The sequence below is a fragment of the Nematostella vectensis genome, chromosome 10 (genome assembly GCF_932526225.1).
Source record: "Nematostella vectensis chromosome 10, jaNemVect1.1, whole genome shotgun sequence".
NCBI lineage: Eukaryota > Metazoa > Cnidaria > Anthozoa > Actiniaria > Edwardsiidae > Nematostella > Nematostella vectensis.
Genome location: NC_064043.1, coordinates 8,334,634 through 8,360,883, shown reverse-complemented (window position 1 = coordinate 8,360,883; position 26,250 = coordinate 8,334,634). Strand labels below are relative to the sequence as shown.

The 26,250-nt window shown below is 39.8% G+C and overlaps 3 protein-coding genes across 6 annotated transcripts; 2 read left to right on the top strand and 1 right to left on the bottom strand.

The window, feature by feature from the left end:
• The first annotated feature begins 79 nt into the window (after positions 1-79).
• On the top strand, positions 80-7,242 carry LOC116614357. The gene is made up of 6 exons (XM_032375264.2): positions 80-1,789; positions 3,878-4,083; positions 4,742-4,880; positions 5,289-5,331; positions 5,409-5,538; positions 5,623-7,242. The coding sequence occupies exons 1-6, from the start codon at positions 1,681-1,683 to the stop codon at positions 6,118-6,120; spliced, it is 1,125 nt and encodes a 374-aa protein (XP_032231155.1). The 5' UTR covers positions 80-1,680; the 3' UTR covers positions 6,121-7,242.
• Positions 7,243-14,603: 7,361 nt separating this feature from the next.
• Positions 14,604-19,102, top strand: LOC5506834 (mastermind-like protein 3). Of its 2 annotated transcripts, none has more exons than XM_032375286.2 (2): positions 14,604-15,452; positions 15,631-19,102. In XM_032375286.2, the coding sequence occupies exons 1-2, from the start codon at positions 15,165-15,167 to the stop codon at positions 17,767-17,769; spliced, it is 2,427 nt and encodes an 808-aa protein (XP_032231177.2). In that variant the 5' UTR covers positions 14,604-15,164; the 3' UTR covers positions 17,770-19,102. The 2 variants fall into 2 exon arrangements, with proteins under 2 accessions (XP_032231177.2, XP_001627503.2); XM_001627453.3 differs by having other exon boundaries at positions 14,611-15,452; positions 15,628-19,102.
• On the bottom strand, positions 18,432-26,231 carry LOC5506835 (putative tRNA (cytidine(32)/guanosine(34)-2'-O)-methyltransferase). Of its 3 annotated transcripts, XM_032375292.2 has the most exons (5): positions 25,874-26,229; positions 23,973-24,361; positions 21,771-22,024; positions 20,620-20,684; positions 18,432-18,673 (listed from the first exon to the last, which is right to left on the bottom strand). In XM_032375292.2, the coding sequence occupies exons 1-4, from the start codon at positions 26,171-26,173 to the stop codon at positions 20,665-20,667; spliced, it is 963 nt and encodes a 320-aa protein (XP_032231183.1). In that variant the 5' UTR covers positions 26,174-26,229; the 3' UTR covers positions 18,432-18,673; positions 20,620-20,664. The 3 variants fall into 3 exon arrangements, with proteins under 3 accessions (XP_032231183.1, XP_001627518.2, XP_048589403.1); XM_001627468.3 differs by lacking the exon at positions 18,432-18,673 and having other exon boundaries at positions 19,101-20,684; XM_048733446.1 differs by lacking the exons at positions 18,432-18,673; positions 20,620-20,684; positions 21,771-22,024 and adding an exon at positions 22,087-22,337 and having other exon boundaries at positions 25,874-26,231.
• Between the last annotated feature and the right edge of the window lie 19 nt (positions 26,232-26,250).

Sequence of the window (26,250 nt, the reverse complement as noted above, 5' to 3'; positions counted from 1 at the left end):
TGTCCTTCTTTCACGGCATATATGAGGTCAAAACCCCACGGTATGTATAGAGAAAAAACATTCCATGACGCTGCTTTATATGCTCAGAAGGATAGTGCGTAAACAAATTGTTCATTCTCATCGGTTTTAGAAGAGTTGTCGCTGAAACAGCAACCATTTGCGCACGCTTTAAAAAGGCAAATCCAATAGTCATTGAAAATTTAACACGATTTGGTTTGCCATATGGAATAAAGACCGAAATAAAAGAAGAGAGAAGTGACTACTACGAACCGAACAAATACACAAATCACCAAGGGAAATTGTGTTGTTTATTATCTTTATTTAGAAAGGCGAGAAGTGGAGGGTGCGCAAAAAGGCGAGAAGTAGACGGAGCGCAAAAAGGCGAGAAGTGGAGGCTGCGCGAAAAGACGAGAAGTGGATGGTGCGCAAAAAGGCGAGAAGTGGACGGGTGCGCAAAAAGGCGAGAAGTGGACGGTGCGCTAAAAGGCGAGAATTGAAGGGTGCGCGAAAAGACGAGAAGTGGATGGTGCGCAAAAAGGCGAGAAGTGGACGGTGCGCAAAAAGGCGACAAGTGGACGGTGCGTAAAAAGACGAGAAGTGGATGGTGCGCGAAAAAAAAAAGTGTTTTATAAGCAATTTCTTATTGATCCAAATCGCTTTCCAATCAAATAACCAAAATCTGGGATCTATCCGAAAGTTATTTGAAAGCACTGAAGGGTTGAGTTGTTTGAAAGGACGGAGAATACATCAGTTGTTGATTACTCGAGGTTCCTGAGTAAATCGGCGTTTTGTGTCGTTGAGGTTTCTTGATAAACCAGGACGGATTTGCAATCTTGTAGTCGATCCTTCATTCTCTTTAGTCAATCTTCGTATCATGTACAAAACTCAATGTAGAAGTCGGGATGCTTCGGTCTCAAAAAGGATTTCGCCACCATTGCGAATGGAGGGGTAGCGATGAGTACCTCGAAATAATAAATAAATACATAAATTTCGCAAAGTCTAGAAATCTCGGCGTTTTTAATGCAAGTCTCGAAGTCTCTTTTTTTTGTTTTTTGTTTTCAAAATTTTAGGGTCCGGGGCCTCAATTTTTTACCACGGTCTCGAAGTCTCTGAATTTTAAATGCGACCTCGGAGTCTTTGATTTTGTTATACGCTATCTGTTTTATGTTGTCCCATGCTACGGGTTTCCCCTTGTACCAAGATTGTATTGTAATTCTTTGTATTCTTATTCTTTTTCCAACTGATGTTTATGACCTACCTCTAGCAAGTTATCCGAAACTAGCTTGGGCTCGGATTCCGAAATTTGACAAGAGTCTCGGGCTCGGATTCCGAAACGCGGGTCTCCGCGCCTCGGCAAGTTTTGGATTTACCCATCGCTACCCCTAAATGGCGGTCGCACTGCTATGATCGACTAAAAGACCACAGGTAAAAAAGGGGGCGGAGCGATCCCTTGTATAGTGCGTGGGCCAGCTGTGATTATTTGGGAATGACGGAAAACACTCGCATCACACCTGTTTCCCCGACATTTTTGAAGTAGATTCATGCTGCGTTTGCAAGCGAGGGAGACCAATACATGCGGACGGGCGTGCCCCTGTCGCGGCAAGGAGTGCCGGGTAACGATTAATAACGATTCAAATTAACCACCTACCAATTAGTAGTATCATTTTAAGTTTCTAGAGTATGGCGAGCTTTCTCTCGCCTCTTTTCCTACTTTTGTGTTTTTTCACGATTGTAATGTTGCAAGGCCTAGAGGACTTCTCAAGAGATGCCGTCTTCACAGCGACTGAAGGTAAAAAAATCTGTAACATATTTTATAGAAAATAATTCCTTTGTTGTTATAGTACAATATAATTCATCGTGGTTTTGACTTGATAAAGTTTTGCTTAGAATTCAGGGGTGATAGGAACAAATACTGGATATTACAAATACATCGGTGTTTTAAACACGTACATTGAGTTTAATTGATTAATTGCAGATGTATTCAAAACATCAGAGGTTCTTGAAATTAAAAAATAAAAACGCATGTTTTGAGTAGTAAGCAAATAAATAACTTGAGGTACAGCTGAATCATTTTAATTTTCTCGAATTTACGAAAAAATATCCATGTCTTGGGAGGAGCCATTCAAACATGTAAACAACTTTAAACTGTTTTTAAAAATCTACTTTGTCTAAAAAATCTTTTTTTATAACGATTACTGGGAATTCTTGTTTTTCATGTTATCTCACCGAATAATACTTAATGTCGGAGTATAGTAAAGGAGATTATTCATGTTATTATTATTATTTTTAAACTCCTTTATTTAGGGCACGGCTAGAAATCGAAAATGAAAAATTAAATTTCTATAGACTGGGGTGACTCCTCCAACAATTTTGAAAGCGATATTATTTCATTTAAATTCGCAAAGCGGTGTTTCTCAAGTGGTTTTCGTTAGGGAGGTTATTAATTTTTTTCACTGTATCAGCAGGGATGGAATATTTCTCTTTGTCATTGGATTGTTTTCAATGGAAAACGCGAAGCTCAGAGTTCTGACTATAGGCCTTTACGGTCCGTGTAACACTCCGCCATCCAATATTTTGGAGTTTTTTTTAAAGTAAAACAATGAAATTCGAATGTGATTTTCATTCTAAATTTTCGTTTTAGAAATCAGAAATCCAATCAAAGCCCTGGTTTTTAATTTTGATTTCATTTTTGCGTTTTAATAAATCAAAAATTAAAATAGTACCTGTGTAAAACTTCACCATTCAATATTTTGACGCTTTTCAGAGTCAAAGGTTAAAAAAAGAGAATTGGTGATTTTTTTCCGTAAGAAATCAAAAACCAGCTTGAAGACTTCTTTTTTTATTTTGTTTTCTTTGTGTTTTAAAGTAATAATAGATACCATTATTGGATCTTTTATTCTTTCTATCTTTAAAATGGATAATAATCATGATTTATGATAAATGATTAATGAATAATGATTGAACTAATTTAAATATCCGGGTTTTTTTTCGAACAAAAGATTAAAATAGTAATTGATTTAGGAGTAACTTGAGGAAAATAGTGGATGATGATAAATAGGCTGGTGTGGATTACTAAACGGTTCACGCTGGTTGAGGCCACCGGGTTCAAGAGTGCCAGCGCGAGCTATCAGTGTGGCTTCTCTTGCTTTGCGGATGGAGTCGCGATTATTTATGATTTTTTCAATAGGTATAAGCTCTATGTCAGAAGCGGAGTGGTTTGGTTTCAGAAAGTGTTCAGCGGCGTAGGTTGGTGTACTCTTATTTGTGTTGGGTACCCTATGGTGAAACGAAAGGAAAAAAAAATGTGTACATTAAGTAAAATAAGTTTGTTTTTGGAAAAAAAATAATTCAACTTTCTAGCAATATTCCGAATAATATTTTCAATCGATATAACGACTGTACAATCTCATCTCAGTTCATATCTATTTAATAAAATATGATAATTGGGTACCCTGTGGTAAAATGGCAAAAATTCCTTCCACGAGAACTTTGGAGAACTTTCGAGAAGTTAATAAGGCAGGCCCGTAGCCAGGATTTTGAGCGGGGGGGGGGGGGGGGGGGGGGGGAGCTTGTTTACCCATTTAGCGGATAATTTTCTCTTAGGAGGCTCGCCCTAGCAAGCAGTGGTACTCAATTTTCCTATATTAGAGCGGACCTTCCAGTCGAGTGGGGTGGTTCTTCCGAACCCCCGCCCCCCCCCCCCCCCCCCCCAACCCCTCTCCTGGCTACGGGCCGGTAAAGACATACTACTCTGGCATTAGCAAAATTATTTTGTGTTGCAATTACTTTTTTTGGTTAAATACTAGATTGACTGGACTAAAAGAGTGGCGAGCGATACAAACGAATACAAGTAAATGTATGTTTTTCTCTCAAACAGGTGAATACTTGGACCTCCTTGTCATCAAGACCGTGACCGCCCCTCGTCCTTTCGACTGCAACCTTTACTGCCTGGCCGAACCTGACTGTCAATCAACCAACTACCATCCACTAACGCGGATGTGTGAGCTGTGTAACCACACTTTCACCTCCAGGCCTGGCTGCAAAGTCCACAAACCAGGCTACATCCACTTCGACTCTGAAAAGGTATAATGATCATCCCAATCAATTGGGTTTAACAGGGACAACCTGCAATCAGACGTTTAACGGTTTATCGCGAACAGAGAAAAAGAAACAAAGCTTTAGCCCTTCGTCAGAGCTCTGTCAAAGGGCTAACGCTCGAAACGTTAGCGAAACCACTCTGTTTCACTGAGGCGTTTTACATACCTTTTCAACCTTGTGTTGATTCAAACATTGTATGACAGTAGCGTGATAAATTATTGCGAGTATTTTATTTTGTTTCCGGATAGAATATGCTGAAATTTGACATTCTAGCAAAACGTTTTTCGATCCTTACGCGTTACCAGTAGTAATAAAACTAATTTTAGCTACATGTCGACTCAGTAATGCTACGTTAGTCTAACTAACGACCACAAAGACTCAAGTTCGATTCTCAGATATAGCGGTATTTTTTTCTGTTTTCTTTTCTGTTTTTTTTTTTATAATAATAATAATAATTAATTATATTGTTCTTGGTGTGTCATGTAGTCGAAAAGAAAAAAGGTAGAAGGACATTTTTATGTACTCTCAGCATCTTGGATGTGTTCATGCTTTGTTCAGTATCCTGTTTATATTTCTATCTTTTATGACATAAGAAAATAACATTCGCGAGTTGGCTTACAGAGCCTTTGATTTTATTTTGAAGGGATCACTCCCTCCCGACCCATGCAGTAATGTGACGTGTAAGAATGGTGGAACGTGCAACTTGACATGCGCAGAAAATATTGAATGGTTGTGTGCTTGTCAACCAAATACTACCGGCATGCTCTGCGAGCACTTCACAGGTACGTTGTTATATTACAGTCGAGGTTTAGTCAATGGTTGCTCATAAGAACTCCCAAACAGAAGAGTTTTATTTGGTATGTTTCACATGAAGAATAAGTACATCAAACCTTTACGTTCAAACATGAATACTAGATCGTTACAGCGACACTGAACAACCTTCTAACTCACCCTCATACATTTCAAGCAACAGAATGCATCATGGCTTCAGTCAGTCAAAGCCTTGAACTACCCTCACTACCACTGTGAGGTCATAGTACAAATTGTGACAAATTGAAAGGGATTTCGAGCCGGCGGATGTGTCTGGAATTGGCCGCTTACGAGAGTAGTAGCAGAAAAAAAAGATATGAATAAAAAGATGTTGAGCTGATAAAACTGTGTAAAATAATAGCGTTGTCATCTTTTTGCAGGGAACGCTACTCCTTCCACATGCAAAGAAGTTTATGACAGAGGGTAAGACCACGCCTTATTATTTCAACATTAACTTCAGACAAATTTCTTGGAACACAAATCAAATTTGCTGTTTGCAGATTAAAAAAAGACGCCGTCTACATCCTGAGCATGGAGGACAAAAGCGTAGAGATCTACTGCCATATGACAGTGATTGACGGCTGTGGCGATGGGGGATGGACGCTGGCCATGAAAGTCGACGGTGCAAAGGTATGCGTACACCTAATATCGTATGGATATATTGAATATGCATATTTTACAAATATTGTCATTTGTTTTCCGGACACTTCATAGGCCACGTTCCTGTACGAGTCTTCACTCTGGACCAACAAGCTCGCCTACAACCCCTCGGCCGGTCTGACGGGCTTCGATAACCAAGAGACCAAGCTCCCCAGCTACTGGGCCACGCCCTTCACCAAGATCTGCATCGGGTTCAAGGTCGGGGACAACCTGAAGTCCATGACGATCTTCTACACGGCTACGTCACTCTATGACGTCATCGCTGACGGAATCTACAGAGGGACCACCCCTATAGTGAAGACCTCTTGGAAGGCACTGATCGCGGGCTCGTCTATGCAGGCAAACTGTAATCAAGACGGGTTTAACGTGGGCGGTAGAGTGCGTGTAGGGTTGGTTAGTAACGAACAAAACGACTGTGGTTCTGTTGACAGCATGGTGGGTATTGGGGGAAACTCTTATCTTCCTAGCGCTGCTGGAAATATCTGCAAATATTGTTGCTGCGACAACGGCTACCGTAATATCAAAGCTATAGGCTATTTATTACTTAAGTAATTCACACCACCTACACAATAATATATTGAACCCGTAATTTCCTACATTTCTCTCATGGCGGACAGGACACAATAGGTTAATAAGATCATCAAGAGGTTCGTAAGTAGCCGGGATAATTTGTCATTTATTGACAACTCCAAGATAACAACAAATATGCTAAATAGAAGTGGGCTCCATCTTAATCAGAGGCAGCAAAGCTTTAGCTAAAAACTTTTTATCGCACTTGAATAGAAATTGTTCTTATGTTGTTGGTAGTCTAGCGCATCAACATGGCGAATTTTGTCCGGATTGGACCTCTGAGTTCTATGTAAGAGGCTCTAAAATGACCAGCTTAAATGTTACCAGCTTATTATACCATACTAAGAGCTCTAATGGTTGATCAATGTTTTGACGTACTCGCAATAAATGAGACTAGACTCGACTCATCCATTCCGGAAAATTTTAATTCATATTGATGGCTATTCAGTTCTAAGGAAAGAAATCGTAAAAGAGGCGGTGTATGTATTTATCTACGTTCTAACATAGACCAGCGTTTTCGAAACGATTTAGCTATTGACAGCGATCTTGAAATTCTATCAGTTGACATTTGAAAACCAAACAGCAAATAATTTAATATTATTGTGGTTTATAGGCCCCCAGCAAATAGCTCTGAGTTTTTTTTTTTTTTGATAAGCTAGAATCTATTATTTACGTATCGCATTTGATTTACCAATTCAATCAATTAATTTCTGGACCCACAAGAATTACCCCTTCAACAAGCATTTAATAGATGCCATCTTAACAAATGACTCTTCTCGTATTGTCAAATCGGGAGTTGTGCATATTGGAATAAGTGATCATAGTGTCGTGCATGCGGTTCGTAAATTTGCCGTTCCATCTAATAAAAAACATAAATATGTTTTCCTTCCTTTAAAAAGTTCGATTGGAGCCGCTTTTAGAAAAGACCTTAAATTAGTGCCTTGGGACACCATTGATAAATGCACGACTATCGATGAAATGGTTGACTGTTTTGAGAGACTTTTTCTTAACCCATTGACTCCTGGCTATTTTTGAGCTGAATTTACAAAATACAGACTGAAAACAGATACCTCCCCCCCTATTCTAAGTTTTATACAGCCCGTCAAAGTCAAACACAGCTGCACCTAGTCAGCGGTATCATAGCTTTCCAACAGTGCTTTGCGGTCCCCAATTTTAATCCCTCGTCGTTGTGCTGAAGCCAGCACAAGTTGATGGTTGCTTGTATTTTTCATAAAAAATACAGCTATGAGCATATTAGGAGAGTGTCTCAGGACATCATGAAGTCTTTTGGGGCATAATTGAGTGCTTTGCTTATGGATATTTGCAAGCAAAGGTTAATTCATGATGATTTTTTCTTGTTTGGCTTTGCCTGGATGAGAAAATAATTTTCTAATGAATCACCACAGCTCTCATAAATGCTGTCTTTTCTGAAACCAAATTGATTCCAAAATTGTTTACACTGCTATTCTGGGTCTGTATGACCTGGAATTGATTTGTTTGGCTTTGGGGTGAAAAGACTTATAAAAAACTATCTGACTTTTGGGAGAGGAGTATTGACTGGCCCTCCCCTCGTGAATTTTCCCCTGGATCTCCCATAATGCTTTGCAATACGTAAAGACATCTTCGTGGTTGTACAATCCTTCAAGGAGTGGACATTGTGTTTTGAGGCCATGGAAATGTACCTGGAGGATCAGAATAAAGGTATCTATTTGTGTCTTGAGCTGTGTTTGCTGATCTCTCTCCCTTGTGTGGTATTTTGAGCGTTTTATTGAGAGGGGTGATTCTGCTTTTCTCTCCTTGTTTGATTTGAAATTTGTCAAAGAACCTGTGCTATTATTTGGCTTAAGAGTAGTTGCCAACACCTTGGTTGGATGCATATCTTCAAGACCATTTATCCCTTAGACTGATGCCTGAGTATCTTCATCTTGTTGTGTTTAGTTTGCATTAATAAATTTTTTGGGTTGTGGGTACTTCCCAAAGCCGGTACAGGCCGGTTGAGGGGTCAATGTGTTAATGTGGCTTGTAGCCACATCCCTTTAAGAACACGAAGAGTTCGTAATAAGCGGTCGCCATGGATAACTTCTAAAATAAGAAAACATATTACTAACAAAGACTCTTTGAAAAGAAAAGCTATAATTTTAAGGGCTATAATTTTTTATGGGATATGTTTAAGAAGGAAAGAGAGTTAATAATAAAATAAAAACGGCAAAGGCAGAATATTATAAGACACAAATAGAGTCAAATAGTGGCATTCCAAAGGAAATTTTGAAAACTATAAACCAAATATCGCAAAAGTACAAGTAGCCCATCTATCAATGAAATAAAAATAGGCGATGATACTTTTTCGAGTTTTTTACACTTGACAGTTTCTGCACTGCTAAATTTCACAAATGAATGGTATCTTAATATAGATCAAGGCATGTCTAATCTAGTTGTGCTTATAGATCTTGCAAGTCTTTGATACTGTTGCTCATTCTATTTTACTTAAAACATTCGAGCTTTATGGTTTAAAGGAACGGACAATTTGTTGGTTCGCATCATACTTAGCAAACAGACAACTGTAGTGTTTAGTAGTAGACACTAAAAATAATAAGGTGTGGAGTACCTCAGGGCTCGATACTTGGCCCCATACTATTCTTGGTCTACATCAATGACCTTCCAGGGTGTCTCACACACACTTAAGGTCATGTGTATGCAGACGATACAATATTAAGTGCAGCCTCTACATCCACTAATGAACTTTGTTTAAAAATTCAATAAGGATTTAGATAATGTTAATATATGGCTGTTAGCAAATAGACTTAGTTTGAATGTCGCAAAGACTGAGTATATGTTTCTTTCAACTGATTTCAAGTTATCAAATTTGGGTAAGAGTCATCCTATCGAAATAGGGGATAAAGAAGTTAAGAGGGTGAAAACCGCCAAATACTTAGGGGTTCACCTAAGATGAAAACCTTAGGTGGAATTCCCATTTTGAACAACTCTGTTCCAAAGTCAGTAGGTCAATAAGTGGTCTTAAACAGGCACGTGTATATGCTCCTTTACATATATTAGATACTATCTATAAATCACTGATTCAACCTGTGTTTGACTACTGTGACGTTGTCTGGGGAAACCTGGACCAGGGCCTTGCTATAAAACTCAAAAAGTTACAAAATCGTGCGGCTCGTATATAACTTTTCATCAGGGTTACGACGTACGCTCAGCACATATCTTAAAACAACTTAATTAGTTAATTGGGCAGACCAGTCGTCAAAAACATTTAGCGTTATTTATATATTATACAATTATCACTAAATCAATGCCTACATATCTAAGTGAACAGTTCACAAAGACCTCAGAAAATAATCCTTATGAGTCAAAACTTAGAGATTCTGGGCAAAACGTAGAGATACCTCTTATTCCCACAACTGAATATTGCAAATGATCATTTTCATATAGGGGTGCGTCTTAATGGAATTCGTTGCCATTAAATATCAAAACATCTAATTCAAGGTCTATATTTAAGTCTAAGCTTTCAAATATAGACCAGACTACTAACTAATTTTTGTATATATTTTGTATATAGTGGCATTTCCTAATGTATCTATTCTAGGGATTAAACTTGTTACGGCTTTCATGTAAAAACGTTTTCGAACTTATGAGTTCAATCAATCAATCAATCAATCAATCAATCAATCAATCAATCAATCAATCAATCAATCAATCAATCAATCAATCAATCAATCAATCAATCAATCAATCAATCAATCAATCAATCAATCAATCAATCAATCAATCAATCAATCAATCCCGCTCTATCTCCTACTGATTGGACATAATGATGCGAGCACCCTGTTTCTTTTCAATACATTGCACTTTGTAGCGTAGTAGAACCTCCCACACCAAACCACCATGACAATTCGGGTCTAGGGTGGCGTGGGGCTACGCTGTCTATACAAATTACATTCCATGGATGCCATTTGACCAGCTGCTATGTCCCGATCATCGACGGAAACCTAAATTTGGTGTTCAAAAATCATTTCTCGCAGGTTAAGCGGATTGCTTAAAAACTCGGTTTGGGGATGGTTTCATCCCTTTCCCATCCTGTACCAGTGTCAGTGTTTTCGTACTGCTTAATATCCGTCAGAAAATCGCGCTGAAGCTGAGGTAGTCAGAATATAGTTGCCAGCCTTGTGTCATTAACATACTTAGTATCGACTCAAAATAAGAGACAAACTTAAAGCTCTAAACTCGAAAAATTGAGCTTCTAGGTAAGAAGAACCAGCACAAACGGATTCATTTACATCCCAACTAAGTTTATTTTTATGAATTAGAGAAAAAAAGATATAACTTATAGATAATTATTTGCGTTTATTCGAATACCGTTAAAAATCCTTCACTTACGCGGGTGGGAAGCCTGTGAGTGGACGGTGCGCAAAAAGGCGAAAAGTGGACGGTGCGGGAACAGGCGCCGAAGTGGACGGTGCGCAAAAGGGCGAGAAGTGGACGGTACGCAAAAGGGCGAGAAGTGGACGGTGCGCAAAAAGGCGAGGAGTGGACGGTGAGAAAAAAGGCGAGAAGTGGATAGTGCGCGAACAGCCGAGAAGTGGACGCTGCGCACAAAGGCAAGAAGTGGACGATGCACAAAAAGGCGAGAAGTAGACGGTGCGCACAAAGGCGAGAAGTGGATGGTTTGCAAAAAGGCAAAAAGTGGACGGTGCGCAAAAAGGCGTTAAGTGGATGGTTTGCAAAAAGGCGAGAAGTGGACGGTGCGCAAAAAGGCGAGAAGTGGACGGTGAGCAAAAAGGCGAGAAGTAAACGTGCGCAAAAAGGCGAGAAGTAGACGGTGCGCGAACAGGCGAAAAGTTGACGGTGCGCAAAAAGATGAAAAGTGGACGGTGCGCAAAAAGGCGAAAAGTGGACGGTGCGCAAAAAGGCGAAAAGTGGACGGTGCGCAAAAGGGCGTAAAGTGGATGGTTTGCAAAAAGGCGAGAAGTGGACGGTGCGCAAACAGGCGAAAAGTGGACGGTTCGCAAAAAGGCGAGAAGTGGAAGGTGCGCAAAAAGGTGAGAATTGGACGGTGCGCGAACAGGCGAAAAGTTGACGGTGCACAAAAAGGCGAAAAGTGGATGGTACGCAAAAAGGCGAGAAGAGGACGGTGCGCAAAAAGACGAGAAGTTGACGGTTCGCAAAAAGGCGAGGAGTAGACGGTTTACAAAAAGGCGAGAAGTGCATGGTACGCGAACAGCCGCAAAGTGGACGGTGCGCGAACAGCCGAAAAGGGGACGGTGCGCGAACAGCCGAAAAGTGGATGGTGCGCGAACAGCCGAAAAGTAGCTGGTGCGCAAAAAGGCGAGAAGTGCATGGTACGCGAACAGCCGCAAAGTGGACGGTGCGCGAACAGCCGAAAAGGGGACGGTGTGCGAACAGGCAAGAAGTGGACGGTGCGCGAACAGCCGAATAGTGGACGGTGCGCGAACAGCCGAAAAGGCGATAATTGGACGGTGTGCGGACAGGCAAGAAGTGGACGGTGCGCGAACAGGCGAGAATCGGCAAAAATAAAAGCTTGCGAAATCATCTACTTGAATCGCAGTGTAACGCCACTTGGCGCACACCTTGTGTAATTTTTTTAATGCTCGCATTTTGCTTACTAGCTCACGAGGCCAAAAAGGAGAATTGTGATTCAGTTCCTCGAGAGACCTGAGCTCGTTTGATTGACGTCCGCACACTGAGTGTTTGGCCTTGTGAGCCACTGAGCAAAGGGAAAGCGTAGAATTTTCCTTCGTCGGGTTTAATGCAACTGTGTCGCGTGTCTTCCACTAAGTGTTTTTTAAGCACGTTCTTCTTGACCCAAATTGCTTTCTAATTAAACAACCAAAATCAAATTCTCATAGAAACACATGTTTCGGAAGTGATTCTGAAAATGAGTAACAGAAACACATTTCAGATACAGTCACGTGGATCGGCCAGAGACTGCAACTTTGTTTCATAACACGAGTTTTAAGTTTCTGTGGCTCTTTACACCCCAGGTCCGCTGGGATTTCTTGAGAAAAAAAAACCCTAAATAATATATGCCAAACAAAGCTAGTAGTGGTTGCATGAATCAGCCAAAGGGGATGGCCCATGTGGCTTAAAGTTAGTTCCAAATGTGATTTGCCCTTTACTAGGCTCTTTACTAAGACTATAATAGGCGTAATGGGTGTAAAATGTTATGTCGAGTTTGCGTGTAGGATAGCGCATACATACGGCCCGATCCTTCGCGATAACTGTGATAAGCCGATGACAGTTCGTGGAATAGATCGAGAAATTCGAGTCACGAAATACCATGTAAAACGTCCTATGCTTTCAAATTTATTATTCGATATGGCTTCTCTTCCTTCAGCAAACTTTAACAATTTATTAAATTTTTAGTCTTTACGGCTTGTGAAAGCGTGATTCCATAATGACTCTGGAAGAGCTTGCCTGATACACTAGACACCACGTGATGAGAGGCCATAATGTCAGCGATCACCTCCACAAAGTAAACACCAAAAAATTATTTTACATCACAATCCGCACATTCACATATTTTACATTACAATCACATTCACATATTTTACACCACAATCCGCACATTCACATATTTGACATCACAATCACATATTTGACAATACAATCACATATTTGACAATACAATCACATCCACAAATGCTGGTACCTCTACATTGAAATCTGTTGCCAGTAACCCTAAACTCCATGGCCAGACATGGTTGAATCATAAGTGAATTGACAGGTCCACATCTGGGCTGTGTAGGGGTAGGGGTGCTGCCGTACCCCCAACCCCACCCCCCCATAAATACTCTCCAATATCAGCAAATACAAAGCCTTCCTAGGCAAGAAGTATAAAAGCTCTCCAAAGCTTTTTTTTATAACCCATTTGCGCGTAATAAAAGTAAAAACTCTTTGTTGTTCGCTAAAAGCGTCGGTTTCCTAGGGACATGAAGCAGCTTCGACGTATTACGCCCGGGGTTGCATTTTGTAAAGCAATGGGTCTTGACAAGTATGTCACAAATACAACAACATGGACGGGATATTATTATGCCTTTCTAGCCTGCATACATTGTCATTCTTCTGTCCATTAGCAAGCGTTATCAATCTGCCCGTCTTAGCCAAGTTGAAAGCGCATCACAGACATATTCAAATAGCCTTAACATCTGAAAGTGGCCGGTATGTTGAGGTGATTGTAGCTAAGCCAAGCCCTAGCGAAGGATTAAAAGAATGCTCGAAATCGAGGGATAAGCAAGCAGTTGTTAGATTGCGTTCCGCCGAGGGTAACACAACGGTTACACTATGAACACAATGCGTAACCAGTCGAGGTAATAAAGAGGGCCGGGGGCGCTTGTACAAAAAAAAATCACACACTTCCTTTACTGTGGTATCATACCTTTTGAGATCACGCTGGGTCTAGACAATGTTTGCTTAATTTCTTTGTGTGCTTATTATCGCCAAACCCGGTCCCTTTACAAAGCTCCGTGTAACGCCAAAGAACGCACTATAGAGGGCATAATTCCATGTGCCAGTTATACCAGCTTTTTGGCCCCTGAAGTCATTGCCTATTGATACATTTTCTCAAAATCAGACAACCGTTGTGAATTTTTTCGGCGTGGATTTGTGGATAGTAAGGGATAGTATACCATGTTTCTGAGCGATGGGAACACTTTAAACATAAATTGCTCATTTCTCACGAAAGAATTGTCAGGTTTCGGTGAGGACTGAAAAATCGAAAAATCACGCTTGCGCTAGCTGACCGCTAAAGCCTCTGAGAACTGGTGACCGATATGCACGAGTTGGTTGAAAAAAACCGCAATAGATCAGTAAAGCCCCGGGAAAAAATAAATTGTGCAAAAAGTGTATAAATGACTTAGCTTTAGCGAACGAGCAATATAATGATCGAATAACCGATATCACTAGCGGTGGTTAGTGGACCGTACGCATCCTATTCTTTGTCAATTTAGACTCAATTCAGGAGTAAATTTGTAAAGTATACAGGAACCACTACTCTATGTACAATAAAATAAACAAACCAGTGAAGCGGCACAAACCACGGTAAGCCGCTTTGCATGCGAATCGCATGTCATTCTAGATCGGCCTTCTACAAGAATCAAAGCTAAGACACGCGTGTTTAATAGGATTTTTTATTAAAAAAAAAAAACTAGTCTGAATTGGCGAATAGTTTCGTATTATGGAAATACTTGTCATTTCAACAAGCTGTGGTGGTTCGGCCAAGCATTTTCAGTAGTCGCTCTGTAGTGAATTCATAGCGATTTGATATTTTCATCATTGAGCTGTCACAACAAAAGCTTCACTCGGGTCCGTTAGCCAATCAAATGCCAACATATACAAGTGAGCCCAAATGTCAGGCTAGCAAGAAAATCGCTTTTGATCAGTAAAACTTACACCGTCATGCCGAATTAAAGAAAAAGTTTTCGCGTCTTTAATAGAGTTGTTACTGTAGACTGAGAGCAATAGCTGAAGTGTCGGCAATAGACGGTGACAATATCTTATTACACGAGTAATTATCATAGAATTAGAGCAGTTTCCATATAACAAATAAACATGAAACAGTGCGTGCGCTTGAATAATACACTTATACACGCATGTAAAACCTCTCGACAGCAAACTTCCAATACCACGCCATGTTTACACGTTTTTCTGTGGTAGCGCGGAAGCTATCAGGTAGTCTAACAAGCGACGTGTAAAAATTTTTCCTAAAAACAAGCCTCTCGCTTGAGCGCTGATGAAAGATGGATTTCTTGAATGTCGCGGCACCGTGACGTCATAAGTTGGCGACCCTCGATACATTGCCACTAGTGGTTGTTCCATAGTGTGTATGTATGTGCTGCGTTAGTTTGGCTATGTTTGAGGCTCCCTTGGATTTCTACCTAATGTGTCGGGTTTTAGGGCCACGTTAACGACCCTTTCGTCGAAGCCAGTCGCCGGTTGAGGCGACAAAGCGAGAACGATTTGCTAGCGATCCATAGAACGCTTGCTGCTCTACGGCAAAAATGGGGGACACGGGAATGACTCCAAAGCACCGAGTAGTTGTCGACAAACTTCGCGTGCGTTTAACGGGCTATCGAGAGCACCATAATACTTGCCAAAGCAAGCAGGATCGACTGCAAGCACTAAGAGAAGATCAGGTGCGGCAAGATGCAGCGATGCTTCACCAGCGGGCCATCGACAGGAGCGCCGTAAAGATGCAGCCAAAAATGAAGCTACACGACGCTGGAGCGAAAAACGAGCACCAGTCGAACGGACCAGAAGTAGGGAAGTCTACAACTGCTAAACTACAGGTTAGTATACGGATCGTAGACGATAATAAGACACATGCTAGCAACTCGCTCGTAATTATGCACACAATTCACCAGCAGTCTTCTTGATAGTTGTTTGATTGTTTGAATTTTGTTGTGTGTAAGCACATGCTTTTTATTTTCACCCGAAGTTTATTTACATTTTCTCTCCCTACAGCAGCAAATTCTAAAGAGGAAATATGACCAAGGGCTCAGTAACACGGTGAATATACTGAACAACGATAAAGAAAATGGCCAAGGCAGAGAAAGCCTGTCGAAATATCAAAGAACGGACGAGTTTAGCAATACTGGCTTGCAGAGTCATGAGCTTCAAGGTATGAATTTAGGGTCTCAACATGACCAACACTCCACGGCCGCATCCAGCCAACAACTCGACTCTATAGAGACTCTGTCGAATCCTAACCTTAGTACTGGTGGGCATTTTGTCAACGATGGCTCGCGCTCCTCACCGCTTTTAACCAACAACACGGAAGCGTACAACGTTAGACTGCAATCGCAATCGCCAAATACCCTACAGCAGGCCCCAAGTGAGTTCAAGCAGGAGCCTCGGCAGATTGTGGTTTCGTGCGATGGTGGACGGCTCTCGGTTCCCGGGGCGCCGCATGAAGCAATGGCTAATGGTGTATCTATAAGCAATACCTCAGTGCGTACCTCGGAGAACAACAACACAAATGATGGCTTTGCCGGTCAGGGGTTACAACAGGAATTAAAAGATTTCGAGGATGTTCTTCGAAAATATCAAAGTCAGAGCTACAAGGGTAGCCCGATAAACAATAACGAGATTTCGCCACAACAGCATAGACAGTTACAACGACCAAGTCAACCGGGACAAATGGATAACGTTACGCGCGAAACGAGGTCAGCCCAACAGAGTCCAAGTTCACTTACTAACCCGGTTTCTACCCAAAAACACCAATTCACTGGAGGACAACAAGGGGCTACTGGACCCACAGCCCTGCACTTGCAGCAACTAGCGAGGCAAGCGCAGAGTCAGAGAGCAAGAGGATTCATTGAGAACCCAGACCAGGACTCTACTAATATGAGCCAGTATAGTGCACAAAACATGCAATACTATGACATGCGATTTGCCAGCTCAGGATCACAAGCCCAAGTGCCCAATACAGGAACAATGCCACAAGTTACACCGGCAGGGAGGTTACGGCCCCCTATGCCGCCTTCTACCTCCGACCAATATGGCAACATGTACTCGTCGAAGGACCAAAATCAGAGTATCATGTCAACAGGCTTCCCTAGTAATGCTTCTTTACAGTACCAACGCATGATGCATTCCCAGGCATCACAGCAGGCACTTTACAATAGGATGAATGCACAGCAGAACATGTCGCAAAGGTTATCACACCCAAGTATACCTGAACAGCAGGCATACAACCCTTATGGCAACCAACAAGTCATGAGCCAAGCCCCGCCACAGGTGAATAACATGTCAATGCAAAACATGCCGGCTTACTCAAGCAGTGGTTATCCAAACATGCGGGGAAACCAGTTTCAGCGGCAGCTTTCGATGCCAGTGATGTCACAGGGGTACCCTAATCAGGAACAGTATGCCCAACAGATGCAGCAGTACCAAGTTAATGAGCAGCAAGGACCCATGCCTCAGCAGCAGCAGCCCCAAGGGGATATGAATTGCGGATCCTACCAGTACAATAGGAGAAACTCATTCCCTCTGTACCATCGTGCTATGAGCCAGCCAGCAGGTGCATATGGTCAGGCTAACCATGAAGGTTACAATGGACCAATGTCCCAGATGAGAGGTATGCCTGGACAAGCCCCTTCTATGATAGAGGGCCAGGGAGGCCCCGCTCAAGGATACGCATACAATAGTAGAACTCCAAATATGACTGCCCCTCAGTCAAATCAAATACTTCACCTTCAGGGCCAACAGCGGGTGAATGCTACCATGGCAACTCCAGGAGTTCAAATACAACAGCAGCACCCCGATCATGGAATGGCCTATGGCGGGTCAGCAATGAGAGACTTGAATTCCCAGTCTGTCACACAGGACATGAAGTACTCCAACAGGTCAGACATCCAGAAGACTGTTGGTGGTTATAATGGAACCATGGGCATGCCTGAAGCAGGTAGTGTTCCAGTCTCAAGGAATAATAACAATGATACACAGTTTAATGCATTTTCTCCTCTAGCTGCTCTGGAAAAAGCACCATCACTCACTTCTCTACTTGACCAATCTTCTGGAAATTTAACTAACCTGGAGACTACATACACTGGTTCTATTCCAAACTTGGAGTTACTAGGGGATATTATAGGCCAAGGTGTTTGACTTTTTAATAGATTTAAAGGGCTTGATTTGAACACCCAAGGTATAATTTGCAAGAGGACAAAACATTTTTTTTCACAAATCAGTAAGTTAGGAATTTCATTTCCTAGCCTACCCTTCAATATTTGAGGTTACTTAAGCTGAGCACTAAAATCAAACCCTGATACACACTTGGAAATTAGCATTAAGTAATATCTATTATGTTGGTAACAGATTCTTTATGGTAGCTTACAATGTAAGCCAAGATCATGTTTTAGACTACAAAGTGCAACTCCAATTACCCTTACGTTCCCCAATGTTTTAGTTATTGTAAGCTATCAGTAAATACGTGTAATAGGTTGTTTAAGGTCTGCTAATGTTTTGGATTTGTAGGTCATACTTTGTTCCCCGGTGAGTCCTGACTTATTTGCATATCATGGTCTAATGCTCCAGTTCAAAGATTGACTTTAAAATTGTTTTTATTGTTTTATAACCACTTTTGAATTTTTTGAACATCCATATACTGTTAGATCTTTTTCTGGGGAAGGGTCATTTGAATGAGATGGGTCTTGGTTTAGCAAATTTCCGAATAAACTTTAAAAAGATACAGTGAGTTCCAACAACTCAAAATTGCTTTATTATAATTATTTGTAAAGAAAAAGGAAAAAATATGACACCTTGCTCTATAGGTTATGTAATATGCATTTTATATATATATATCCAATTTTATTTGTTAACAAAGTTAACAGTTATTCTGTAAAATATCATGTCCCCTAAAGCATTAAGGCATAAATGCTCTACAAAATTTGACCAAGCCATTAAGAATAATAGCTATGATATAGCTATGATATGGACTCAAACTAGAAATGATAGCAGGTTCTCCCTTGTAACACAGTTTGGTTGTTGTTCTTGTTCAAATTTTCGTTTTCTAAAAGAAAGTCAGACAAAATGTTCAGACATTGCATTATTTGCAACATAAAATTCTTAACAGACAAAAAAAGGTTCCTTTTTAGAAAAGCAAATCTTAAAAAAACTTCTTAGTCAAGAAAAGCTGTTTGTAATCACAAAAATTATAATATTCTTTGCTATTAGCAAGTGTAGAGCCCTAGGACGGCCTGCAGATCTGAAATCAAATACCTCTTATATTTTTAGAGATGTGTATACAACTGATTTCATATCTGCAAACATGGCAACTACAATTGCCTATTATCAATAAAAACTTTGCATTTGTAAAGAGGCACTTAGACACCATGACAGATCTAGTTCAGCCACATTTCCATTTCATGTAGAATTTCATTCCGATGTTTAAGATATAGTAATTTAACACAAGAGTTAGTTAGTAAAAATATAAAAAATCCATGTTGTTTGGTGTTTTATTTGAGGGACATGTACATTTTTAAGATTTATTATTACATTTATTAAACTGCATGACACACACATGACATGTGCCGGCAGAAAATGTTACAATAATAAGTAGTACTGTAATCTTTTCAATGTTTAAACTAATGGAGACAATCGATTATTATCTCTATTAAGTATGTTCATTTACAATTTCATATCTCTACAAAATAGAGACATTTCCCCAGAATTTTATGTTTACAAAGAAACCCCTTTGGCTAAAATAGTGGGACCTTCCAACTTAGAGAGTAGGCATCACATATACTGGTGCATAAAAGCCAAACAAATAGTTTTTTAAGTGTTTTGAAGAAACAACACTCTTTTTTCTTCAATATTTTTTTCAATAATAAAGTTTCAGTGTTGAAAAAGATGATATTTGGTAAATGTAATGATTTTTTTAGGAGCTTACAATGAATGCAAAAACAAGATATTTTTTATGTTCTGTCAGTTATGAATTCTTGATGAGACAATGAATATGCAAATTATGATTCATCTAAAATGAATCAAAACTAGACTGTTATGTTTACTAAAGTATGAAAAACAAATCTAAAAAAATAATGCAGACAAAATAAATCTACATAGCATAGATTGAATCAAGAAACGCCATTGGTTGGATCAATGTATCAGACTCACAATAAAACACATTGATTGCAGAGCAGATAATATTATATAGGGTTGCAAGATTACATAACCCTTCTACAAGTTTAGATGTAGAGTTGAGGATCTGAGGAGCATTGAGAATTGATTTCTATATATTATGATGTATATACTTAATGATACAATGTATTGTGCATGCATGGTTTTAAAAAACCATATATGGGAAAGTTCATTTATTATCCCGAGGGAGGGCGTGAGGATTTCGATAAAAGTAATGGATAAAATTAGTTGGCCCCCCCTTCAGGAGGAACAAAATTTTCCGTGCCCCCCCCCCTTACGCTTCCCCCATATTTTTGGTGCCCCTCGGGATAATAAATAAACTTTACCTATACACAATGAGATTTATCCCCATCTTCATTTCACTCATATATTAACCTCTCCTTGTTGGAACACTCAGACACCAGACCAAGGATTCCCAAATCCTATATATATTATAATATATATATTTTTTAATGTAAGAATAACATACCAGTTTAACATTCTACTACCCTGGTCCCAGAGCCTCGAACGTCTCTCTATTTAGTGGCCAGTGAGCTTATCTGTTCCTTTATTCACAGGTAGGTCCAGTCATTCTTTAAAAAATGACTAATAGCTAGGTGTCTATAAAAAAATTGCTAAATTTAATAGCCGAAGAACTGGATAAAGAAAGCTGTACTTACTAAATATTATTGCCTATGCTCTCTATACATAGAATCCAACATGGCTGACAAAAAAATGTTAACTTATGCTCCCCAAATAGGGCTTTACTAACCACTAATGTGGAGAGATATCTCTCTTATGGTGATTATGGTAGTCGTCATATTACTGACTGGCACTCACCATGGGCTGCCTGTGTTAACAGCATCCGAACTGTATTCTTTACAACTAACTGACTCCTGTTCTGCCTGTATGAGAATAAGAAGACCAGGTATCAAACATTTTTATCCAAGGAGTGAGTACAACTAGCTTACCCCTGTACTGTATTAGAATAAGAAGACCAGGTATCAATCATTGTTTAGGTATAAGTAGCTTAACCTGTTCTTTCTGTATTAGAATAAGAAGACCAGGTATCAATCATTGTGTAGGTATAAGTAGCTTAACCTGTACTGCCTGTATTAGAATAAGAAGACCAGGTATCAAACATTTTTATCCAAGGTGGGGGATACTCTAGCCTGTTGTTTACAACTTTAAAACTAAGAATCAAACACAACTATGATTATGAAAGAGTTAATTGATTGATCTTAAGCCCCATAACATATAGCACCCCTATACCCAAATGCCAGGGGGTTACTCTGTCATAAACATGTGATTAGCAGGGGTTTATCAGAGCCCTAAAGTTTCCTATAATACAGAGAATAGAAACCGACTTCCCAAAACAGAATTCTACAACCAAAATTGCCTGACACTTTTTACAACAACATGACTGCACATCATCATGAGCTGAATAGAAAACACACCATCCTTCTATTTCATGTTAAAAAATATATTTTAATTCCAACAGGTGGTAAATATTTTGAAACCAAAAATACAGTACCAGCCAATGATTTCAACCCACAAAAATCCCACCTTCCCCAGAAAGACCTCTCCCTACTTTCCTGTTTGCTTTTAAGGGATTTGCTGATATATTATTTCATAACTTATAATTTATAATTTTGTATGGAAAAATTGGGAATGGGGGTTAACTTAATACCAAAGCCCTCATGCAACGTCTTTACAATGGTTTGAGATTAGAAAAATATTATCAAATACCCAGGATATGCTGTGCACCCAGGGAAAAATGATATTTGATGATCTTCTAATAAGTCGCTTTAATTAGTGACTTCTAATAAATCACTTTTTTCAGCCAAGGGGGCTTGGGGTACATGAAAACTGTTACTTAAGAGTGAGTTAGACAAAACAGAAAACTGTCATTGGTAGCTCACTTATAGACACAATAATGTATGGACATAATCTGTAATAGTGTGGGTGGTATCAACTGGATATTCAATTACCCTTAATGTTTCCTGTATTCTGTAGCTCACTACTGCTAGTTGTTGTACAGCTAGCCTGTTGAGAAGCAAGCATTGTGTTCTTTTTCAAAAAGCAAGCAGTCTTGTACGGTGGATCGATTGGACCTTGTGTTGGGGGTAGCGAGGTGTATTCTTTACCCTCTTGGACATCTAGTTTATAAGTCTGGTCAGAGTCATAAGCACTGAGATCTCCGCAAGCCAGGAATGGGACGACAATGCGGTTCACACCTTCAAGGCTGAAATACATAACATAGCAAGACAATCAGATTCAGAATCCTTTTCTTTGGCTTTATTCATGGGAGTTACATTACACATTTTCATGTAATGTACTTATTGGTAGATAATGAGTTAAAAATTAACAATTGGCCTGTAACCATGCAAAAGATGGTGGACAAACAAGAAAATAAACATACAAAAAGGGCTAGATATTACAAAATCCAATCCATCCTATCTACTCCCCTTGATCCCCCTTGAACAGCCACCCTTTGGGAAGTGCTTGACACAAATGTCCTTGCTTGGAAACTTTTATCTTGAAATATTATCAATTTTCTGCAATATTATAAACAGTAAATGGTCTCTCAAACAAGCTGTTTATATTTTTTTCTTTGTTTTTGAGGACATACCTATTCCAAATAAGGGAAGGGTCATTATTAATTTGGGGGGGGGGGGGGGGGGGCTGCTAAGTTGATTTTTTTTGTGTTTCAAAATTTGAGATCCTCCCCCCTCTTTTAAAGCCCAAAAATGTGACCATCCACCAAAAGGGCGACCAAAAATTAAGGCCCTCCAGAACAAAAAGAAGGTAATACCATTAACTTTGTTCATGTAAATTTTAGGTCGTATTCACACTATTTCACGAAAGGAATTGAAAAAAACAATTCACAGAATATTGAGAAAATGGGACATGCTTAGAGGAGACCCCCTAAAATAACCAGTTCACTTTATTAAAATTATAGTCTAGCTGTGGGATACTCTTTATGTACGGCACTTACCACCAAAAGACCAAAAGATTTTATGGATTGTATAAGCACTCTTGCTACATTGCTGTGATGTACTAAAAATTAGACTGGTCACTTTGTCAAGAAAAAAAAAATGCTTTATATTTTGTTAACTGGGAGACGGCCTAAATGTTGCTGTTTTCTATTGCGCTGAGCACTATTTTGGGTTCAGAGCACTATTTTACAAAAGGTAGTGAAAAAACTATTCAGGTACAGTATTTTACCCGGTAATATACTGTCCGAGGAGGACATATTGAGAAAACAGGACATGCTTAGGGGAGACCCCTGTGCCAAATAATAATGTGTGTGAGGGGGTCTTAGCAGACAACCCATGCAAGGGGCGGCAGAGCTGGCCTTTAAGCATCATCAAGTCAGGAGCAGTGTCGATTTCAAGCCCATATTCAAAGGGTATTGTATTGTATATAAATATATAGTATTGTATATAAATATATAGTATTGTATATAAATAGGGGGTTCCGGGGGCATAATGCCCAGTTAAATGTTTTTCATTATTGTTAATTGAAAGCTAAATTGCATCATTAAAGCTCCTTTCCACCAGAATTCTTATTTGTATATATTTTTTTACTACCAATCTGAAAGTTAGTGGGGGAGTGACATGAACGGAAATTTGAAAAACTGAAACTTCAAAGATAAAACAAGTAGAAGGCCAGCCAAAAAGAAGTCATGAAAGTGCAGGCGAGAGGCCCATCACATTTTGTTATTTAATATTTAGGGGGTCTGGGGTTCTCCCCTGAAAATTTTATAATTCTAGACTATTAGGAGGCTCGGGAATTGATAAGAACACCTGTTAAAAAAAATATGGCCCTCCCTTAACCCATTTTAAAAATTAAGGCCCTTCCCCAAATCGGCACTCAAAATATTGCAACCCTCCCCCAAACATAGCAGCTCTCCTCCCCTCCAGTTAAATAATGACCCTTCCCTAAGGTTGCACCTGAGAATCTATATTATGTAGCCTACAATTATTCACAAGTAACATATAAATAGCTAAATTCTGGTCTTTGAAAACCATGTTTAAATATTTACAATAAATATTTTGTCTGGTTTTGATTGTTTGGTTTGATTGACTACGCACTATTCCCAAACAAAGAAAGGAATTTTGGATTCAATCAGGTCGCGCAACAAAGAATTTGGCTATTAGAAAGTTTGACAGAAAGACTTAACACTTTACCTGTTAAAGTCAGGATTTTGATGACTGTCCAAGAGAGGATTTGACATGGTTGGCTTGTATCCTTGTGGGGGAGCATAGCCTTGACAAACCACAAAACTCTCAATACTAGAATTCCTGCTACTACGGGGCTTGCAGATTGTCACTGTTGGAAAAAATACCTTGAGCTGTGCATACAGAAGAGACACATCTTTCCCTCGAAAAATCTTGGCAACAAAATTTCCACCAGGCTTGAGTACATGTGTTGTGATGTTGAGTGCAGCGAGAAGGAGCTGGCCTTGGATATATTCATCTATGTCATGGAGTCCCGTAACATCAGGAGCACCATCACAAATGACCAGATCTGCGTGCTCTCCCTCAAAATGGCTAATAATCTGGTTCGCTGTTGATGTCTAGAGTTAAAACATAACAGACTAAAGCCTCAATCAAATGGAAAGTTTCAACTCTCATCACCATTTGACCATGCACTCTCACACAATCTTATTGACTGTCATTCACTCGTACCTGTTAAAATTTAAATTGCCAGTTGATGAGAGTTGATGCCATTAAATTGCATGAGAGTTGATACAGTTAAGTATTTTAGTCAGCAGTTTTCATCAAAAGTGAAATTTAATTAATATGTTATTCACAATTTAGTGGTAAATCAAGAATTCAAATAATTATTATAAATTCCAAACTCAACATTATGCTCATTATTTCCCGAAATCTGAAACATGTGAATAGCACGAAATTGTGTACATGAAAGTGGGGTATGCTGATTCTTTCACCACTCTCACCAACTCTCAAAGACTGTTTGTTTGCTGTGAAAGCTAGAAAGAGTGAAACTCCCATTGACTCTCATAATTCTCATCTCTGTTTATTTGGGGCTTAATGCTTATTGGTTTGATTGGGGGTATTCTTATTATTCAGGTGCTGATAAACACAATGGTTCTGGTTTCTATACCTGCAAGTAGGTTGAAATGAACTCCATACCATTATAATAATATCATTTAGGGCTCAAAGGTACCATTGTCCCAGCCCTAAATGGACCCAAGGATATACTTGGCCACAAACATGAAGGCTCCAAATACTTTACCTAGTCTAAAGATTTTCAACCAAAAATAACAGTACCCCACAAAATACCTGACCCACAACCCTATAAAATACTTTCCACCTTCCTAGTCTGCTTTACCTTAATGCCCTAGTCAGTTAAAAACCAGGTCCCAAGATCTGTAGGAAATAATGGGGAATGTAACATATGGTGGTATTACATTTTAATTTGTTTCCAGTCCCCGGGGGAAATTGTGCTGATACAATCCTTACCCCCATTGCCCCAACATAAGGTAGGTAGGTCTAGTTTTCTACCTCAACATGATCAGGACACTTTTTTCAAAGAATGTGACTGGCAGTGTCTTTGTCAGGGCTTGCATTACTAGCCCAGCTAAAAATCCCAACTCATTTGGCGAAAAGTTACTGTTCCAACCTCCGCCCCTGGAGAAATGTAGCGTTACAAAAGGGTCCTTTCATGGCCATGCCCCGTCACCATGAAATACAGTACAGTAAATATGTGAAAAAAAAATTCGAACCAAGGCAGGAACCCGGAAAAATCCCCAGTTTGACCCAGGATTCGAACCTTGGCCACAGCGGTGAGAGGCTGACGCGCTAACACACTTCGCCACCCGTGCTTCCTGGGCGAATACAGGGAATGTATGAACATTCTCACAATAATTAGGCTTGTAATGAGGTCCAAAATCTTGTGACACCCACCTAATGTGGGTAAGTTGACAGCTATGCAACACTCGACCCATGTTATGTCTCGGGGGTCCAGGGTTTTAATTGACTAGTCCATTATGAGAAATCAACTTTGGTAATTGTATTGACACACTTACTTATGTTTAAAGTTTACAAATCGGTAATATTTCTACCTTTGTGATATCTCCTTGTATCTGTATTACACCAGGTAGAGGGGCCATAGCTTGCAAGTCGACTGCCACAATTTTTGGTTTTTCTCCCTCCTCATCTTGTTTTTCTTCAATCAACTTTCTACTCAACACTTGACTCCAACTTCCTGGGGCTGCACATAGGTCTACGACTTTACTAACACCAGAAAACAAGTCAAAATCCTCATTGAGTTGCAGCAACTTGAATGCACTTCGTGCTCGCCAGCCTTCTTCTTTGGCTAAGCGATAATAAATATCTCTTTTATCTTTGGAGGATCTTCCCATTTTCTTTCCAAGCCACGTTTACCCAGAATGCTTTGTAAAACAACACAAGCGCCCGCAATAAGTCTAAGTCTGGGGTC

Bases quoted from the DNA above. Each gene is read 5' to 3' on its own strand.
- LOC5506834 (XM_001627453.3), top strand. From the start codon at position 15,165: ATGGGGGACACGGGAATGACTCCAAAGCACCGAGTAGTTGTCGACAAA. The intron at 15,453-15,627 runs GTTAGTATACGG...CTCTCCCTACAG, and splicing joins CTACAACTGCTAAACTACAG to CAGCAAATTCTAAAGAGGAA.
- LOC5506835 (XM_032375292.2), bottom strand. From the start codon at position 26,173: ATGGGAAGATCCTCCAAAGATAAAAGAGATATTTATTATCGCTTAGCC. The intron at 24,362-25,873 runs GTAGAAATATTA...TTTTAACTCTAG, and splicing joins TACAAGGAGATATCACAAAG to ACATCAACAGCGAACCAGAT. The intron at 22,025-23,972 runs GTAAAGTGTTAA...TATGTATTTCAG, and splicing joins CAAAATCCTGACTTTAACAG to CCTTGAAGGTGTGAACCGCA.
- LOC116614357 (XM_032375264.2), top strand. From the start codon at position 1,681: ATGGCGAGCTTTCTCTCGCCTCTTTTCCTACTTTTGTGTTTTTTCACG. The intron at 4,881-5,288 runs GTACGTTGTTAT...ATCTTTTTGCAG, and splicing joins GCTCTGCGAGCACTTCACAG to GGAACGCTACTCCTTCCACA. The intron at 5,539-5,622 runs GTATGCGTACAC...GACACTTCATAG, and splicing joins TGAAAGTCGACGGTGCAAAG to GCCACGTTCCTGTACGAGTC.